The sequence below is a fragment of the Drosophila yakuba genome, chromosome X (assembly GCF_016746365.2).
Source record: "Drosophila yakuba strain Tai18E2 chromosome X, Prin_Dyak_Tai18E2_2.1, whole genome shotgun sequence".
In the NCBI taxonomy this organism is placed as follows: Eukaryota; Metazoa; Arthropoda; class Insecta; order Diptera; family Drosophilidae; genus Drosophila; species Drosophila yakuba.
In genome coordinates, this window is record NC_052526.2 from 18,706,979 (window position 1) to 18,727,137 (window position 20,159).

Genomic DNA, 20,159 nt, shown 5'->3' on the forward strand with positions numbered 1-20,159 from the left:
AACACTATAGATAGAGGAATGACTTTTTTTTAAGATAAAAAGTCTTTATTAAGTTGAATAAATAAATGTAATATAAGTATATTGGCAACAGGTTAAAATGAAAATTGGTCTAAACACTTCCCCGAATTTGAATAATCGCAATCGAGGCACACGGCCTCCGCATTTCAAGGAGGTAAACAAAAAAAAAAAAAAAAGGAGCATAATCAGCCTTATTTCATTTACCATATCAGGCAATCGTATCTGCGATCCGAGAGGCCACTTGCCCATGTCCATTGATATCGAGTGGTGGCATTCGCTTGGATTGGATGACACTCACTTCAGATGGAGTGCGGAACCATCGATGGGGAAGCCATCTTTGAGGAGGTGAAACACTGATTGCTGCCTGAGTACTTCTCACCCCACCCAATCTTAAACGAATCTTATCTGCCACTAGATCTTCACTAGATTTACTAGAGCAGGTGGCTTGCTCTCGTAATTTACCATCACAGGAAATCATTGTAAAGCGAGCGTAGCAAAAGTGTTTCCACCTGCAAGGAATCCAAATCTCGGTGAACTCGGGGCATCCATAAATTAGTCGATAAGCTCGTCTGGGTGGCAAAATAATGAGAGGTTAACTGGCCGTTTGAAAATGAATGTGAATGATGAATGAATGTGAATGAATCACTGGATTCGGTTGCCGGGGTAAAATCAGTTTTCATTTCCCCCATAAAGATTACAAAATCTTACACTATATGAGGACATATGTTTTGTTTTAGAGTAAGCATATTTTTAACCTTTCAAATAAATAAACGAATCGTTTATCGAATAATCGAATAAAAATCAGCGCATATAGTCTGTTGCAATATAAACTAAGGCGGCCAAGACTCAAATGAAATTGTAGCAAAGAACATCGTAAGTTTTACCTATCTGTTAGCCTTGATATGGACTTTGCGACCCCCCACTGAAGGCCTTTCGTACTACTCAGTCGCCTAGGGTGGACCTTCTTTTTGCCTAAGTTCAACACCTGCGAAATCCAAGTGCTTTGCTGCAATCTAAATCAGAGACCGGAATTAGATTATCTTTGATTAGCTTTTCGTGGGCTAACAATTCCGTACTCACTTTAGTGCTGCCATAAGACTCGGGTCCACCTTAGATGGAGCTATCAGAGAGCTAATTCTATGCGATTCCATACGATGCGATGCGATCAGCACACATATATCCCTCGGACTTAGCACGTCAATTGGCCGGCACTTGAAACTGTTTTCGAAACATTATTTATAGATCTTTCATGTGACGATGGCACGGGTTGATAATAACGGATAATTCCCTAAACCACACCATATACATATATACTTATTTGTAGGAGGAGCGTTACGGACTTTGCACCCAAACAGCCGTGGTTCTCCCGATTTCCGCCTGGCGATATAACTGCTATGTGCCAGTTCAATGAGAATCGCCACTTGAGGGGCCATAAATCCTTCTACGAACGTGAATCATATCGACCCAATAATTCAAGGTAACTCTCAATTTTGAATGCCCTATCATAACCCATGATTGGGTTATATTTAAATATGTGGAAAATATGCATAGTACGATTATATGGGCCATTATCGAGCATTATTTTTGGACAGTGATCGGCAACCATAATCAACGATGATTAGTTAAAAGTGAAGGACTTTTTTGTGGTTTAAATAACCATCAATAAAATAAAAAAGCACATATGCAAAAGTAATAGGTTTTGAATATTCTATTTAGATATTCAGAAATCTGCATTTCCCGCCATAAAAAAAAGCCACCTCACTGGTCATTCATTTTAATTTCATAATTTTTATTTAAATTAATTTATTTTACACTTTCAAGCAAAGTATTTAGTTAATTACAATGTTGTTGGTTTCTTTTATTTTGTTGTTTTTGTTTGCTTTGTTTTGTTTCGCTTGGTTTGCTGTGATTTTGGATCAATACGACAAAAACAGTGGGGAAATAAAGTAGGAAATAGAGATTGGTAGAAAACAATAATAATATTAATAATTATAATCATCGTAATAATAGTAAAAAAAATATTTATATATTTATGTTTAATCATACACTCATGCAATCAATGTGTATGAGTGTGTGGGTGTGTGTATGTATGTGTGTGTTTTCTTTTTGTGGGGACTTGGGTGATGGGTGGTGGGGGGTGTGGGGGGTGTGGGGGGAGGTGGTCATTAAATTAATGAAATCTGATAGAAAAGTCAAAGTCATCTTATCAGCTTAACTTTCGCACTATTTTACAAGTAGGTATTATGTCATAACGGTTTATCATTATCATTTATCATTATCATTATCATTTATCGTTATCGTAATCATTAGCATAAACATTATCGTACTCATTATTAATATTAGTTATTAGTATCAATCGTTTTCTTTCGTTTTTGCTTTACCATTTCTTCTCTCTTCTCTTGATTTTGTTTTTCTTCTTCTTCTTGTTGTTGTTGTTGTGGTTGTTGTGTTAGAACTAGTTTTTACTAAGGCTTGGTTTACTTTACACTTGACTTATCTATCCTTCGCATCCTTTGTGTTTTTTGTTTTCGTATTTGTTATTCATTTTCTTTTTCCCCCTCTCGAGTTCATGTTTTTTTTTTGTGTGTTTTCTGGGTTTTTGTTATAAGAAATTACATTTTGTATGCATAATAATAAACGCGCTTAGCAAAGTGCTTCGTCTTCGGTTAACGTTTTCATGTTCTCGTTTTTCTTTTCTGCAGTTCCGTTGCAGCATTAAGAATAAATGTTTATTTATAATTTACAATTCTCGGCTTAACTTTATAATATATATATATATATATATGTATATATATCTCCCGCTCTCGTGTGATCGATCGTACCTATGTATGTATATAAATGTGTATATAGCGCTGGCTTTAGACTAAGACTTAAAATCTAGGTATCATCCGGTTAATGCGTTTTGTGTTGCTTCTAAGTTTTCTGATTTTCTGGCTTCCGGCTTTCTTTTCTTCCGCTTTTTTCTTCATTATCATCATCATCATCATCATATATAATTGTAATCACAAATAGTTTTGGAATATGCTCTCTCTCTTTCTCTCTTTCGTTCGCTGTTTCCGTCGCTCTCACACACACAAAACGGTTAAAAAACGATAATTGATGTGTCTTTGCCACTCGCACTCGCACACACACTCTCTCGCTCGCTCTCTTTCACACCCATAACTTTGTTCATTGCTGTTGACTGTGTGAGGTTGTTAAAAAAAAAAAAACAAAAACAATTCGCAGAAAAAAGACGGCAAGCAGCTCTTTCTTTCTCTCTCTCGCTCTATCATCTTCCTTCTTATTTTTGGTTACTATCGTGGGCTTAATTAATAATTAAACGCTGCGCCCGCAAAACCGATAACTTATTTTCCGTTATACCGTTTTTTGTGATTTATAGTTTTTGCACCAGCACGCGGCGTCTGCGTTTTGAAGGCAGCGTCTTGTTATCGCAACATTACCGATCAACGATTGTCGATAATCAATTACCGATCATTGTTCCATACGTTAAAAGTACAAAGGCATTCGGCGGCAGAGCCCAGTGACTTGAGTATGTTTTCTTTTCTATATAATAATATATATTTTAAGTTGCTTTATTTTTAAGTGTTTGTTTTTTGGTGTCGGTTTAATAATTTTTGTTTTTTTTTTTCTTTCGTTTGTTTTGTTTTTTGATTGTGTGCAGCGCAGCGTGGGTTTCGCATTCTCCTCGTCCTTTTTTTATTATTTTTTATCGGATTTTTTTTTATCGTTGGCAGGCGCAGCTTTTTTAGTTGGTTTTCCCATTTTTTGTTTTTGTCTTTCGCTTAGCTAAGGAAACTCTGCGCGTTTCGTTTAAAAACACTAACTAAAAGTATATATCCCGATATATATATATATATGTATTTATATGCCATATGTGTGTGTGTGTGTGTGTTAGTCGCGGTGTCGATCGATCCTAATATAAACGATATAACCGATTGTTTTGATATATGAATGCGCGGCTTACGAACTAGGCATTGGATATTACCAATTTTCGCGTACGAGTGACCTACTACACCTATCAGTAAGTAATCGGTAAATATATATATTATATATATTATTATTAATATATATGTATATCTTTATATTGTGTTTACTTGTATTCGTATGTTTTTGTGTGTGTGTGTGTTTGTTTGTGTGTGTGTGTTGGGTATTTACAGTTATGTTAGTTACTTGCTGATGTCGCAATTGAAGGCATTTTTATGCGCAGTGAATAAGTATCCTAGTATCTAAAATTTACAAAATCCCCTCATCATCTCTACTCATCTACTTATCTACTGTCTCGCTCTCTCGCTGTCTCTTTCTATTTTTGTTTCTTGGGCGGCGGCAACTGGTAGAATGAAAACAGTTTGAAAACGAAAACAATAGCTTTCACATATCATCTTTAGATATACGAAAATAAAAGAAGAAATCAATGATAGTTAGACATGATATATCCGATTAATGAAATAAACCCAGTTTGAAAACTACTGACTACGTCTAATAAATAGTGATAAACCTAACTCGCGTTTTAGCCTAAAAGTCTATAGCCTAGATGGTTTTTTTTTTTTTTTGTTTGTTTTAAATTGTTTCGTTTTATTTTAGCGTTAATAAATAGCAATCAATCCTGCGTACCCCGTTAAATATCCTGCTTCCTGCTTTTGAGACAAATGGGGTTCCTGGCGTCGCTCCCCTATATATCCTTTATATATCCTTTTCGCTATCACAAAATCAAATACTAAGTAAAACGTCAAGTTATGTACAAGAAGATCGAAAATTAAATGGTTGTAATAATCGAAGAATTAGGAACGCGCACAGACACACTCGCACTCACTCACGCACACACACACTCACACACTTACACACACACACACACACATGGGGCCGTGGTCCTTAGGCTAAAATCGTTCTTAAACAATTATAAACAATCAATCGTGAACAATTTGTTAGAAATTACAACACTAATTTGTTGTCGTCCTACGTATGCATATATGTTGTAAATGTTACGTTCCTAAATTAGTTCAAGTACCCTAAAACTGTTTTCAAAGCATTTTGGCTATTGCTATTTTGTTGCTCTTGTTTATCATCATCATCATCATCATCATTATCATCATTATACCCCTTTCGTATCGCTAACCCGTCCATCCTACTCCTACTCCTACTACTCCTCTGCTCATCTGTTTGGTGTTTCGTTTGCTACTGTCCTGATTCCAGATTCCTGATTCTCCTAATTGCGTTCTCCTTCTCTTCCTCGAACTCCTCGCTTTTTTGGATTTGAATTTCGATTTTGGCGCTCAGATGGTTTTCAATTTCAATTACAATTTCGAGTTCGAGTTCGATTTAGATTTAGATTCAGTTTCAGATACTTATTCCGTTCGATCTGTGTATAAAAATATGTATTTACTCTATATGCGTGTTCCCAATTTGAAGCTCCTATAAGGAGCAATTAATCAACTGCCGATCGCCAACAGGCACATGTTCACTATAGGCTATATATTTCTTGTGCGGATGCGGATGCGGATGCAGATGCGAATGGTCGGGTGAATTGAGTCGCGTCGTTGTTATTGTGGTTGTGATTGTGATTGTGGTTGTGGTTGTCGTCTTCGTCTTCGTCGTCGGTCAACTGGCTTACAACACTACAAGGGTACAAAAAACTTATTTCAACTTTACAACATGCTTTCTGGTCTGTTTTTCACAATCCTGACAAACTTGCAACAGATTGCTATTCGTTAGCGTTTCTAGTGGCGGAGTCACAAAATAAATAATATTACTTTACTAAACATTTCACATGTGAGTTAGGAAAGCTATTTAGCAGCTTTCGCTCAACGTTTTGAACGCTGTCACATCGAGATGTCGTCTATCCTGTAGCTCCTTCTAATCCCGATCTCTATGCTTTTTTCTTTTTCTATATCTGCTGTTTTAAGTGGAAACGAAGGAATTGCATTCATTAATACATGGTGTGTGTGTGTTTGTAGGGGCATATGAAATATATGATATATATATTTGCTAAATCGCGGACATAAAATGGAAATCGAATCATAATGCTTTGTTCAAATTTTGTCCTAGACTTAAATAATAGGGGATTGTGTTAGTGATTGTAATGGTGGGTCATCTTAATCTATAGTACAAATTAGGTGTGATAGTTATTGTTTTAATTATAACACTATACAAATAGGGGTGCCGTGGTTTTCGAAAAAAAAAAGAAATAGATTTAGTTAGTAATAGTTGTTAATTAGTTTAACACACACTGGTGATCCCTGCTGGCTGATAATGATGTTGGTCGTCGTCGTCGTCGTCCTCTCTGCGGCTACTGGGCATCCATTTTCAGTCTAGCCCTCTGCCACGGCGGCTACCAACCATTGTAGCTGTTGGTGGTGCTGATGCTGCTACTGCTGCCGCTGCCGCTGCTGCTGTTGCTGCACTAGAGTCTCTCCACAAACTTGGTCAGCTGGTCGGAGGCGTCGGGCAGGGCTCCACCGGCGTTGCCCACGCCCACGTTACCAACGTTAACGCCAACGCCGACACCGACTCCGACGCCCACGCCCACATCCTGCGGCACTCCTGGCAGCGGTGACTGATGATGCATGCCATGATTGTGCATACCATCATGCGGTGGTCCCTGCGGCGCCGGCGAATGGCTGCTCATCACATGGTGCGGCGAGGGCTGTGCCCTTGGCGAGGCGGATGGAGCAGCACGTGGCGACGGCGCCGAACGTGGCGATGGCGTTGGCTGCGGCGAGCGAATTGGCGGCGACGAACGGGCCGATTGCATTAGCTGCTGTTGCAGAGAGTGCGGCGTTGGTGGACCCATCACCTGGGCATTGGGTCCGCCCACCACCGCCGACGGATTCTGGGCATTCGCATTCGGCATGGACACCTGCATCATTTGCTGCTGCTGCAGCGGCTGTTGTTGCTGCTGCTGCTGTTGCTGCTGCATGCCCGGCGGCATGCCCACGCCCATCTGCTGTTGCTGTTGGCCGGGTCCTGGCTTCACACCGACGCCCACGCCGACCCCCACCTGTCCCTGCTGCTGTTGCAGCATATTGGAGGCGGCCGCCGCATTCGCCATCGAGTACTGATCGCCACCGGGCACCGAACCAGCTCCACCGGGCACTCCGCCCACACCGACAACGCCGCCGGCACCGCCAGCACCGCCCGCATTGAAGTTGCCCGCACCACCGCCGCCACCGGGGAACTGTTGCTGGCCGGGACCGGGTCCCGCTCCGCCCATGTGCGGACCACGCTGGCGCTGCGGATACGGTGGCGGGTACTGGCCCATCTGCATGTAACGCATCTTGTTCCAGTTCTGGTTGGGCACCTGTGTCGAGGGTGGAATGTTTTCTCAGTATAAAAGCGGGAAATCATAGGACTAACTTCATCGATGTAAGGGGTTTTAAACTTTTGTACAAGTAAAAATGAAAATAAAATAACTAAAATAGACTCTCGGCCATATCATTTAAGATTAAAGCTTATATAGAGTTTCAAATAAAGAGACTTTCTGCAGGGACTACTGTTTTTGGCGATGGCCATTGTTCTGGGCACTTACCATTCCTCCCTGGGCGGAAACTCCGGGCGACATGTTGGGCGGAAGGCTCTGCAGCATGCCCAAGGCATTGGGCATGTTGGGCATGCGCGTGGGCAGTCCTGAGCCTGGTCCGCCGGGTCCAACTTGTTGCTGCTGCTGCTGCTGCATGAGATTGACCTGCTGCTGTTGCTGCTGCTGGTTGGGATTCATCTGCTGTGGACCGCCACCGCCCTGCTGCTGGTTCATCATGTGCTGCATCTGCTGTTGCTGCATCACCTGTTGCTGCTGCTGCTGCTGCTGTTGTTGTTGCTGCTGCTGCTGCTGTTGAGGATTCTGCGGTCCGTTGCCCGCCTGCTGCTGCTGTTGCTGCTGCAAGGCTCCACCACCGGGGCCAGGTGCTCCTCCGCCCGCCGCCGCATTGATTTGCGACTGATGGCTCTGCTGGCGCTGCTTGATGATCGCCGCCATGATCTGCGGATTCTGTTTCAGTATGGTGAGGATGTGCTGGTTGCTCTCGTTGGTGGGATTGTTCTTGATCTTCTGCATGATCTGGGCGAGTTGTTGGTTATTTAGACCGCCCCCAGTTGCACCTCCACCTCCGCCACCTGCTCCGGGGGTTGGACGCACACCGCCAACAGTTCCGGCCATTGGCGGTGCTCCCATGCCCATTCCCATGCCTCCATGCTGTCCGCCGACTGGCATTTGGCCACCACCCAGTTGATTGGGTCCGCCCAGACTGCCCATCATCTGTTGCTGCGGCGGTATCAGATTCGTTTGCATCATCTGGTTGGGCTGGCGCATGCCGCCGGTGTTGTTGGCATAGCGCGCTTGCGGATTACCTCCGCCGGGATTGCCACCACCGCCGCCGGCTCCGCCACCGCCCCACTGATCCATGGACATCAGGTGATTCATTCCGGAGCCGGGTATCGGGCCACCTGGTGTATTGCCACCACCACCCGAATTCAGTTGATTGACACCCACACCGCCAACGCCTCCGACGCCAACGCCACCGACACCACCAACTCCAACGCCCATGCCACCGAGTTGATTGACAACATTTTGGTTGGGTCCTGCGCCTCCCATTGGTCGATTCATCACGGGCGGCGCCATGGGTACACCCTTGCCGAAGCCACCGCCATGCGAAACCTGCTGGCGCGCTGCCTCCTCCTGGACCTGCTTCACCACTTGTAGGACATTTGGTGACGGCGAGTGACCGCCACCTGGTTTCATGCCTATGCCCGATTGATGCGGATGTGGTGAGGTCATTCCGCCCATACCACCGGCGCCAGCTCCTCCTGAAACGGGCGATGGTACTGCCACGGTAGATGGCGACATGCCACCCGCTCCTGGCGGCAGTATACCAGCCTGGCCGGGTATCACCTGTTGGCTAACTGCCACACCGGACATGCCCACCACGGGCACTCCGCCAGAGACGACGGTCGGACCGCTTACTGCAGGTGGGCCTTGCAGAGCCGTTGGCGCCGATGTGCGCGACATGAGCGCCACGCGACGACGCAGCAACTGCTGCTGCTGGAATCTGCGAAAGAGAGTGAGAGGGAGAAAGAGAGTGTTTAATTGGTATATGTGATAAATTGAAGTCAGCCGAAATCAAATCAAGCTATGCCTTTCATAGCTATAAATCGATGCAAACTTACTTCTGCTGAGACTGCTGCTGCTTGAGCTTGTGCTTGATGTTGGGACAGAACGGCACGGGGCACTTCTGCTCCTGACAGTGCCTGGCATGGTAGCAACAGAGGGCGATGAGCTGCTTGCAAATGGGGCAACCACCGTTGGCGTTGGTCTTGCGCTTGCAGTTCTTTGTGTGCTGGACGACGCGCTTCATCTTCTGGCACGATGGCAGGCGGCAGTTGGCATCGCGACACTGGCAGGCGTGCACCAGCGATTGGATGCAACGCTGGATGGACTGCTTGCGGGCCTCCTGCGGATTTGCCTGCTTGTGATCCGCCAGCGCAGAGCCGTCGTCGATGTCGAAGCCGAGCTTCTCCATCTTGTGCTGATGGCCAACCTTCTCCTTGCACACGATACACAGATCAAAGTCCTGCGGATTGATGAAAAACAGCGTCAAATTAGATCATGTTGTACATTTCGTTTAAAAGCAATAAATATGTGCAATATGAAGTCAATACTCACATCACAAACAGTGCAGTGGTAGCGCGTCTCCACAGCCGTCTTGCAGTGATTGCAGGTGTAAACGAACTTGTCCTGACCCTGGTTATGCAGCTCATACAACATGGACAGTGTGGAGAACTGTGCGCGCCGGAGCGACGAGAACTCAAAGTGCTTGTCGCGGGCGAGGGTCAGGAAGGCATCGCGTCCGTCCATCAGATCGCATGTGAGCAGCGGATCGGGATCTTGGATGGGCTGTAATATGGCAACAGGCACGTTAGTTAAGTTTCTCCAACATTCCCGGAAAGCTTAGTCAAGCACACTTACCGCTAAACTAGCTGCGGACTGCGCCGAATGCAGACGGATGACGAAGAATACCTCCTTGTGCTTCTCCATGGTCGCATATATCTTGGCGGAGAGATCGTTGCCCGATTGATGTTCATTGGACTTTTTGCTGTTCTTACGCTGCGCCGCTTTCGATTTGTTCGACTTCTTGGCCTTCTTTTGGCCCTTCTTTTTGCCATCGCCGCTGACCTCGTTCTCCTCGATGGAGAAAAGCTGCAGGAGTTCAGAAGAGCTTACGTTAGATTTTCTTAAAAACACAGCTTGGTTTAACACTGTACAAAACTATACAAATCGAATTAGCAGGCCAATTTGCATAATTCTACGAAACACGCAAACCAATTGTAATAATAGGCTTGCGCAAATTATTCTCGTTAAACAACTTACATTTGCCGCAGCTGCTGCTTCCGCGGCCTCGGCCTGCTTGCGCTTCTCCTCCTCCTCCTGGTCCAGTTCCTTGATGCTCTCCTCCAGCACATTGGGCCAGAAGTCGCCCTCAAAGTAGGGCAACTCGGCGGCGGAGCCCAGTTTGTCCTCCATCGCCTGCTTGAGGATATCCTTGTAGTCCTGTATGATGCGCTCGATCATGCCCTTGTCAAGCATCTTCTTGTACCACTCCTGCAGGCGTTTGGGCTTGGGTATCTTCTGGTCCGTGGGATGGCAGTGGAAGATGTAGTCATCGCCCTCGGATGGCGGACAGGCCCAGATGTGGGCCATTGTGTAGCCCAGCTGTTTCACGTAGTCCATGTAGCCGAGCAGGATTTCGTGATATACCGCTGTACGGTACTGTCTTGGCCGGAAGAAATGAACGGAATCCAAATAGGCAATGTACACACGACGCGTATTCGGCGCCGGGCACTCGGATCCATACTCCTGGACGTGCATGCCAAAGAAGCACACATCGATGCCGTCCACCTCCTCGAAGGCGAAGAGTGCTTTGGCCCGATAAGGAAACTCGTTCATCATCTCATTCTGTTCGACGAATCGTCGCCGCATCCCGGGCTTCACCTCCACACACTTGTCCGATGAGCTGACCACACGTATGTGCACCTCGCCGGCACCAGCCTCCTTCTTCTTGAGGAAGTTGTTCACCCGCGTCTCTATGTACACGCCCAGCTTGGTGGTGGGCAGGCGTTTCGCATTGAACTTGTTCTCCTTCCGCTTCGAGTTCTTCTTCTTCAGACAGTTGTCGCACACAAAGCCACCGGGCCAAATGGAGTCCAGCCAGAGGACGCAGATCTGATGCTGTTTGCGTCCGCACTCCTGGCAATCGACAAACGGCTCCAGCTCGAGGTGATCGTTCTTCATCTCCTTGAACTGGTCCTTTTTGATTTGGCTGGATGGAGGAAAACACATAAGGGTTTTGCATTATTTCGATTCTTATTCATCTTATTCATATATTGAAACCCCAGCTATATCATGCTACATAAAGGCAATCAATGGAACCAGGTTTGAATGTCTACCAAGAACTATTCCGATATTCAAAGTAGCGCTTTCTTTATGGTATAGTAACTTAAGTATGGAATCATTATTTATTATCAAGAACTCATATAATATGATGGCTTATGTATGGAATCATTATTTATTATCAAGAACTCATATAATATGATGGTTTGGTGTAGTATGGAATAATTTACAAAGTAAATAATATGTTTTAAGCACTTGTTTGTATTGCCCAGCCTAAGATTGAATTTAGCCATACTATGATCTTGTGATATTATCTGATGTATCAATTAGAATCCCTATATCTGTTTCATATAAATATCCTAACTTAAGATGGTATTCATGGGGTTTTTACTTACGTTTGCGATTGCAGTGGATCGTCGCCCAGTGTGACCGTATCGCCCTGGATGTCGTTAAAGCACTTTTGGCAGTAGGTGTATCTATTTGAGGCGACACCGTATTCCTTTAGACTGTTGATTTTTGTTCAATTGTTCGATTGCGTTTGTTTTTATTTTGTTTTTTTTTTTTTTGTTTTTTTTGTTTTGTTTTGTTTACGATTTTAGTTGATTTATGGACGAATTTTGAAGATGGCAGCCAAAAAGGGAACACAACAACACAGGCGTGTGTACAGGTGTATGAGTGTACAGGTGTACAGGTGTTCGGATGTACGGATGTACAGGTGTGCGTGCAAGCGAGATGGTTATATGCATTTAGTCAATTGCGAGAGTGTGTGAGTGTGGTGGTTTAATTTTTTTTTGTTTTTCCATATTTTGTTGTTGTTTTCACACACACACACACACACATATCAGCACACACACACACACAGAGAGATATACAATTTGATAAAGACACGCAATAATACAGTTATGAGGTGACACAGATTAACAGGTATTATTATTATTATTATTATTGTTTTGGTTTTTTGTTGCAGTTGTCGCCGGGGAGAAAAGAAATCAAAATAAACGAAAAGAGAAAGAAAGGAAGAGAAACAAAAAGAGTGATTCGATTTGGATTAGAATTTTTGTCACATTAATACAACATTTAAGGGGTACAATCAATATCAATATAGGGCCTCTAATATCCCACGAGTATTGCGATCATTACATTTGACAAATTCGGATATATTCTAAGCACTTTTACTATACAAGATCCGTTTTACTAAGTTTAACTAACCATTTTATATATGTACATAGAAAGTCAAAATATTTAAGGATTCTTAATGTATCTATTATTATTTAACTTTTATAATATTTGGAGCTCTTACGAATTCTTAGCATTTTGACATTAAAACAGATCTTGCATTTCGTGGGATATTGAATCTATTAATCTATTCATGATCTTATACGGTATTAGATACCCTGTTTTGGTTTCGTTTTGCTTGGTTCCGACTATTCAAAATATGTGGAATGTTAAACCTTAAATCGCATTGCGATGGATTGAATCCAAAATATTCAATGGCCATGTTGGAGATCAGGAAATGCACCAAGCAGCAGCAAAAGCGGCGATTTCAAAGGATAACTAGGGCATATGTGTGTTGGTTTTGGTTACATATCTACATAGATAGAATGTCCTTGTGCAGTGTGATTTTACGTATTTTTTTTTGATTTTATTTACACAGCAACATTTGCAATAAATCACAGACACAGAAAACACAGCGGAAAAAGGAAGGGAAAAGGAACATGTAGGATCAAGGATCAAAAAGCCATTAAATTAGTGCACAAAACGGACTTTTTATACGCTAAAAAATACTGAGAGCAGTCATCGAACATTGACATAGGATCGGTAAAAGAGAGCAAGCGGTTTATAACTAAATCACAGGACCTGTTCTGGCTTTAAAATTTTATATACAATTTCTAGAGCCTAAATATTTATATATATGTGTATATTGATGTTTTGAATTTTGTGTGAAAATATGCGTTCAATAGCACATTTGCAAACCGAAACAGGCCTCTGATTTTCAATATTTCGAAGAACTCGCTGAATTGGAACGTTCAAAAACGAGCAAGCGGTTTAACTAAATTACATTTCACATCAAACAGAGAAACAGAAACGAAACGAAACTAAACGGAGCCAAGCAAAGATCCTCGACTGGCGAGAAGGTGTGGATCACGTAATGGAGGATCATCGGATCGAATTGAATTGAATTGAATCAAATCAGATCCAAGCAGTTCGAATCAGATCAACACATACCTGTTCTGGTAGCTGTAGTACTTTGCATCCCGCGGAATTGTGCACAGCTGCTTGCCGTAGCAGCAGAGCACCTGTGGATTGAATGTGTACTTCCTGCCGCAGCAATAGCCCAGCGCCTGCATCACAGGATCGATCTCCGCCTCAAAGACTTCGGAAAGCTAAAGGGTGGAAAGTTGGTGGCAAAACATTAACATTCGATTCATTTGGGGATTCCGTTTCATGTGTAATGCCAGCGATCCTACCTTTGTGCAATAGCGATAGACCCGCGATGTTTTGCGATTATACAGCCAGGCATTGTCGAACATCAGCCAAACGTCGTCCACATACTCCCAGGGATCACTGTACTTGCCATTCTGTATGTTGGTGCGTATGGTGCCCAGGTCCATGGGCTTCTTCACGATCTCAAAGTAATCGGGTATGCCCAGCGCCTGGGGATCAACTGGGTAGCGAAAGGGCACGGACTCGGGCTCCTGCCTGTAGAGCTTCTCCAGCGTCGGCAGCAAAGCGGTGCGCAACTCTTCGGGATTGAATTCTGCACATAATAGTAAGCGAATATTAAAATATAATAAAGTTCCACGGCCTGCGAAGTGACAGGACTAGCAAATAACTTTGTACTTACGGCACTTCTTTTTCTTATCGCCCGCATTGGGTGCCAGCGGTTCGGGTACGAGTGGTTTCGTATCCGTCTTGGGTTTTATGTCCAAAGCACCGCCTGCCGATCCACCGTCGTGCGCACCATTGATGTTGTCCTTGCCGCCGCCAACACCACTGCCGCCGCCACCTTCACCATGATGCTCACCGGCTGTCGATCCACCAGCCTCGTCCACATCCATGGCCTCCGTTTTGATCTTCACCTCGCCATCGAGTCCCTCCTCCGTCTTGATCTCCATTTTGATCATGCTGGTGCCGTCGTTGTTCACATTCTTGCCCTTGCCACCGCCCGTCGAGCAATCCATTTGCGAGCTATCGTTATTGCCGCCACAGCTGTCATCCATAAACTCCTTCTTGATATCATCATCTTGCTTAATGGAGTCCAGCTTGCCCTTGGAGGCCATACCGCCGGCATTTCCACTTCCACCACTGCCATTCGTATTCTCGCCGGACGGCGATGGTGTCTCATCGTCGTTGTCTCGCGCCGCAGCCTCCAGGGCAGCCATCTGTGAGGAGAGACTGCTGGAGCTGCTCATCATGCGACTGCTCGAAGATGTCGATGTGGTGGTCGTCGCTCCCGTTCCGCCTCCTGCCGTTCCTCCAGACATGAGGAGCAGTGGATTGCTAGCGGGCGTTGTGGATGAACCGCCTCCCGCACCGCCAGCACCACCACCACCACCGCTGCTGGTGGCCATCGTGGCCGATGTAGGAGTCGATACCGAGCTGAGTGGTGTACCCGAGCCCGCCGAGGAAGATGATGACGTGGAACTTGCACCCGCTGCAGTGGCTCCACTGCTGCTATTGCTCCCACTGCCACTACTCGCACATGTGGCTGCTGCTGATGCGGGCGTACTGCTCGCCGCCAATCCGGAGGCACTTGTCGCCGGCACTGGGGAGGCGGGTATATATGGAGGCGTACCCGGCCGATTGCTCAGCGGCTGTTGCATTAGACTGCTCACCGAGGGCGGGTTGTTGTTAGCACTACTACTATTATTATTGTTGGAGGGCGTGCCAATCGACGGGCCATTGGACAGGAAGCCGGGCGATGGGCTCGGAGCGGAAACCGTCACATTGGAGGCAGATCCTCCCGTTAACGGCGCTCCAGCTCCCGCATTCAGAGCTTCCAGACTCGTGGGCGTGGGCGGCATATTGTTCAGCACACTGCCGGGCTTCTGTTGTTGCTGTTGCTGACCTTGCTGCTGCTGCTGCTGCTGCTGTTGTTGCTGCTGCTGCTGTTGCTGCATTGGTGAGCTAAAGCTGTTGCTAGTCGCCTGCTGCTGCTGCTGCTGTTGTTGTTGTAGAGGTGTGGCATTGTTGAATGGCGACTGCGGCAACAACATTCCCTGCTGCTGCACCTGCTGTTGCTGTTGCTGCTGCTGGTGAATGTGTCGCTGCTTCATCATCTCGCTCAGCTGAGGATTGGCACCAGTGCCGCCGTTCGCATTGATGAACTGCTGCTGTTGCTGCTGTCCCGGCACCGGACTGGTGAGCACATTGGTCGTCTGGTAAGGCGAGAGCGCGGGATTGACCACCATGCCACCGGGACTGGGTCCTGGTGGGCCTACCAGCATTTTGCCGGCACCAGAACCGGGCGGTTGTTGCTGCTGTTGTTGCGGGAACTGCATGCGCTGTTGTTGCTGCAGGGCGAGCATGTTGCCACCGGGCGAATGACTGCGCATGGTCACCATGTTGTTGGTGACACCCACGCCGACGCCCAGGCCTGCTGCAGTCTGCTGGCCCAGTATTCCAGGTGGTCCTTGTGGACGCAGCTGCTGCGGAGGCATCACACCGCCCATTGGACTGATGCTTGGATGGATACAGCTCTGCAGCGGCTGTTGACCCTGCTGCTGCTGCTGCTGTTGTTGCTGCTGCTGCTGCTGCTGGGGCAAGACTACACCGCCCGCTCCACCAGCTGCACTGCCTGCGCCGCCAGCCGCTCCTCCAGCCACTGGATTCGCAACGCCCTGCTGCTGCATCAGCATTTGTTGGTGCTGCTCTTTACGCTTCAGTCGCTTCTCCTCCAGCTCCTTTTGGATCTTGTAGATCTTCTCGGCCAGCAGGTGATAGTACTCCGATCTGGACTTGGCCATTTCGTACATGTCCTTCTCGACCTTTTCCGCGTAGGAAACGAGATTATGCATCCGCTTGTCCTGCATGGTCGTGGGATCCGAGGTGGGGAAGATGGCCTGCACCAGTTTGTGGACGAGGTGGTTGCGCAGATCGGCGGTCACCGATTCCCGCCAGTCTTTCTCGTTGTCGCCCGGTGGTCCAGAGTTTCCGCCATTGCCACCGCCGGCGCCTCCTGCTCCACCGCCTGCATTCTGGTTGGGATTGCCTGCATTACCACTGCCCGTGGTATCGGCTGGCATCAGTACACTGGAACCAGCTGCCACTTGACCACCACTCGCACCGGCGCCCGCTGCCGCTCCGCCCGCTCCAACGCCATGGCTCTGCGGATGCACTTGGGCCACCTTCAGCTGTTGCTTATCATTGGCTCCCACGGCTCCGCCGGCTGCCGCACCACCGAAATTGGCATTGCCAAAGGCGACGTTAACAGAGAGTGGTGTTGGAATGTTGCCACCCAGCTGGGCGGGATTGGGTTGCTGCTGTTGTTGTTGCTGCTGCTGCTGCTGCTGTTGTTGTTGCTGCTCGACCATGGTGGCGAGGCCACCGCGTCGTCGATTTTGGCCCTGTTGCTGCTGCTGCTGCTGCTGGAGCATCTGCTGCTGTTGTTGATGCAGGCTGTTAACATCGTTGGGCAGTACATTGGGACCACTTGGGCCGCCGGGACCACCTGGTCCCAGAACCCTGACGGCCGGCTGAGCGCCTTGCATGCGAATCACAGGAGGCAAACCCTGCTGCTGCTGCTGCATACCACCAGCTGGCACGGGCGATAGTCCAACTTGGCCCATGCCATCGAATCGACGGAGTTCCTGTTGCTGAACCTGCTGCTGGTGCACCTGCTGTTGCTGCTGCTGCTGCTGTTGGGTCAATTGTTGCACCATGTCCGCAGGCGTTTTTGGCGCACCCGGTGCACCGCCCGCTCCCTGCTGCTGGGGTAGAACTATGGCAGTGTTCTGACCACCTCCTGGTGCAACCTGTTGTCCTTGCTTGCCATCCACCACCAGACCCGTCAGATTGGGCTGCTGGTTTTGCTGCTGCTGCTGCTGCTGCTGCTGTTGTTGCTGCTGCTGCTGCTGTTGCTGCTGAAGATTACCGCCTGCTCCAGCCGCTCCACCAGCCGCTCCGCCGCCACCTGGAGGCGCACCTCCAATTCCAGGCGGCCCGCCTCCTGGCGGCACATTAGCATTTTGAAAAACCGAATGATTCTGCCGGAAGGGATAGCAAATCACGCAGCCACTGTTCGTGCACGTCTTGTAATGCAACAGGATTTGGCGCGAGGAGGCACAATGCTGCATGGTGCAGTCCTTGCTCTGTTTGCAAGTGCCCATGTGGGCCAGCACTGATTTCATCGCCTTGCAGTAATTGACGTTGCACACCTCCCTGTTCGGATTCAGGTTCTCCCTGCGATTGCACTTGTGTGCATGGAGGAGTAGCATCAGTTGCTGCTGGATCTGTCGCTTACGGTCGTCGGGCACATCGCGATTGGCGCCACCAGGTCCGCTGGCTTGTACGGCGCCACCGGCTCCGCCGCCTGCTCCTGTCGGCACGCCAGCAACGGTTCCTGCATTGGCCACAACGCCTGCGCCTCCGAGTCCAACTCCCTGTTGCTGCTGCTGCGAGGTGCCTGGCTGCTGTTGCTGCTGCTGTCCGGGATGACCGAGCAGCTGATTGGGTTGCGGAGGACGCGGGCCCATGGCTCCGGTTTGCTGTTGCGCCAGCATCTGTTGCTGCTGAGGATTACCGCTGACCAGCTGCCCCGCGGGCACTGAACCATCGCCACCGAGTGTGGACATGGGCACCACTGTGCCAACGGGTCGATTGCCCTGCGGCATGCCCGGTACGACGCCGCCTCTTTGGGCCATCTGCTGGGCGAGGAGTTGTTGCTGCTGTTGCTGCTGAGGATTGTTGCCACCGCCTGGACCACCATACTGACCCACTCCGTACGGCAGACTGTTGAGTTGAGCTGCAAACGGACGAAAACCTTACATTAGCCATCGATTATTCAATTCCATGATGGGAATCCATCCATTAGATCTGCAACTAGAAACTCACTCATTTGCATGTTGGGATTCTGCATGCGTGGACCGCCGCCACCAGGTCCATTTCCAGGCCCACCAGCTCCTCCAGCGGCACCCATGAGATGGGGGCCACGTAGCATATGCTGTTGCCCCACCATTCGGCCCATCATCGGGCCGTTCTGCATATGCATGCCTTGGTTTGTGGTAACGGCACCACCGCCGCCAGCTCCAACGCCTCCAGCTCCTGATCCAGGTCCTCCTGGTACCGAAACGGCATTGATCATCCCACCGCCGCCGCCGCCAGGCTGCTGCTTGAGATGATTGACCATGCCGCCCATGCCGCCGCCAACGCTGTTGGTCAGCACCATGTTTCCCAGATTGCCCTGCGCAATGGTGTTCATGCCTGCGGAAGATGCAACAAAGTTGGTGTTTACAAATGACTGTTGCTATATACACATGAAAAACCATCTCCTTGCAGTTTGGATATCCAATTGCAAGGGGGAATGACCACTTACCTGGTATGGCGTTCATGCCATTGTTGCCATTATTCGATATTGACATGGGCATTGAGTTGACCATACCCATCTGAGTGCCCACCACCTGCTGCATGCCACCCTGGTTGGGTGACTGTAGGTTGGGCGACTTGCTGCCCAGCTGCTGCATTCCGGGCACCACCATGGCGCCCTTCTGGCCCTGCTGCTGCTGCTGGAGTAGGTGCTGCAGCTGCTGGTGGTGCTGCATTTGACTGATTCTGTTGCCCGCTCCGGAGCCGTTGCCACTGCCGTCGTCGCCGCCCGTTCCGGATCCGTTGCCGCCGCCGGCTCCGTTCATCTGGGAAGGCACAACGCCGACGCCGACAACACCGCCGACGGCCACATTGACTCCAACACCGACTCCGCCAGTGCCAGAGCCAGGTCCTTGGGCTGCCGGTTTGTTGGGTCCGCCACCGGGATTTGGGCCGGATGTGGAATTTGTGGTCACACCGGAGGCGCCGCCACCTCCATTGCCACCGCCTGCTCCGCCGGTCAGCTGATCCGACCAGCCGCTGTTCGAGGACACCAGCTCATCAGGCAGGTTCTCCTCCAGAAAGTAGGAGATGTCCGCTGGAGGAAGACAATACCATATGGTTTTTAGCAAGGGTTGCGCAAATGAATCATTAAAGGAAAAATGTTGGGATAGAATCACTGGATTTAGAAATTGTAAAATAATTGTCAAAAATGTTTATCTTAAATTAAATACAATTTATTCTTTAAAAGGCACTCATTTAGTATTGTTTAGGCTAATCCCTAAAATCAAACATTACTTTATTAAAGACTTTACAAAAAAAAAAAAAAATTCAATTGCCGGCTTGCAAAAATGTCAATTTTCACTATAAAATTTCGCCATGTCACAAAAAAAAAATCAAAATGGAAATGGAAAAATGGAATCTTCTGGTTTCGGTACTCACTTGGATCCATTTTAACCCGCTTTTGGGGCGGTTCGTCTAAGTGATCGGCCATCATATAGAGTTAGTTGGATTCTTCCGTTGCGGACGCACGCGAATCCAAGCGAATAAAAAAAAACAAGAACGAAGATGGAAAATCGTTCGGGAAATCGGAGGAAATCCTCTGTGTTTCTACGCCGAACTCTATTGTTTCTATGCGTTGATGAACGTTTTTTCTGCTTTTCCTTTCTGTATATTTTTTCTTGTTAGTTTTTATGGTTTTTTTTTTTTTTAGTTAACTCTCTAATGAACCGACAATGTC

General features: G+C 47.5%; 1 protein-coding gene across 4 annotated transcripts; it reads right to left on the bottom strand.

The window, feature by feature from the left end:
• Nucleotides 1-2,534: 2,534 nt before the first annotated feature.
• Nucleotides 2,535-20,003, bottom strand: LOC6525939 (histone acetyltransferase p300). Of its 4 annotated transcripts, none has more exons than XM_015191063.2 (13): nucleotides 19,862-20,003; nucleotides 18,930-19,517; nucleotides 18,449-18,817; nucleotides 14,241-18,359; nucleotides 13,864-14,153; nucleotides 13,622-13,779; nucleotides 11,791-11,871; nucleotides 10,376-11,324; nucleotides 9,974-10,204; nucleotides 9,671-9,901; nucleotides 9,175-9,578; nucleotides 7,541-9,056; nucleotides 2,535-7,312 (listed from the first exon to the last, which is right to left on the bottom strand). In XM_015191063.2, the coding sequence occupies exons 1-13, from the start codon at nucleotides 19,914-19,916 to the stop codon at nucleotides 6,416-6,418; spliced, it is 9,888 nt and encodes a 3,295-aa protein (XP_015046549.1). In that variant the 5' UTR covers nucleotides 19,917-20,003; the 3' UTR covers nucleotides 2,535-6,415. The 4 variants fall into 4 exon arrangements, with proteins under 4 accessions (XP_015046549.1, XP_002101759.2, XP_039233767.1 ...); XM_002101723.3 differs by having other exon boundaries at nucleotides 11,791-11,901; XM_039377833.1 differs by having other exon boundaries at nucleotides 14,241-18,377.
• Between the last annotated feature and the right edge of the window lie 156 nt (nucleotides 20,004-20,159).

Bases quoted from the DNA above. Each gene is read 5' to 3' on its own strand.
- LOC6525939 (XM_015191064.2), bottom strand. From the start codon at position 19,916: ATGATGGCCGATCACTTAGACGAACCGCCCCAAAAGCGGGTTAAAATG. The intron at 13,780-13,863 runs GTAGGATCGCTG...TCCACCCTTTAG, and splicing joins TCTATCGCTATTGCACAAAG to CTTTCCGAAGTCTTTGAGGC. The intron at 7,313-7,540 runs GTAAGTGCCCAG...CCCTCGACACAG, and splicing joins TTTCCGCCCAGGGAGGAATG to GTGCCCAACCAGAACTGGAA.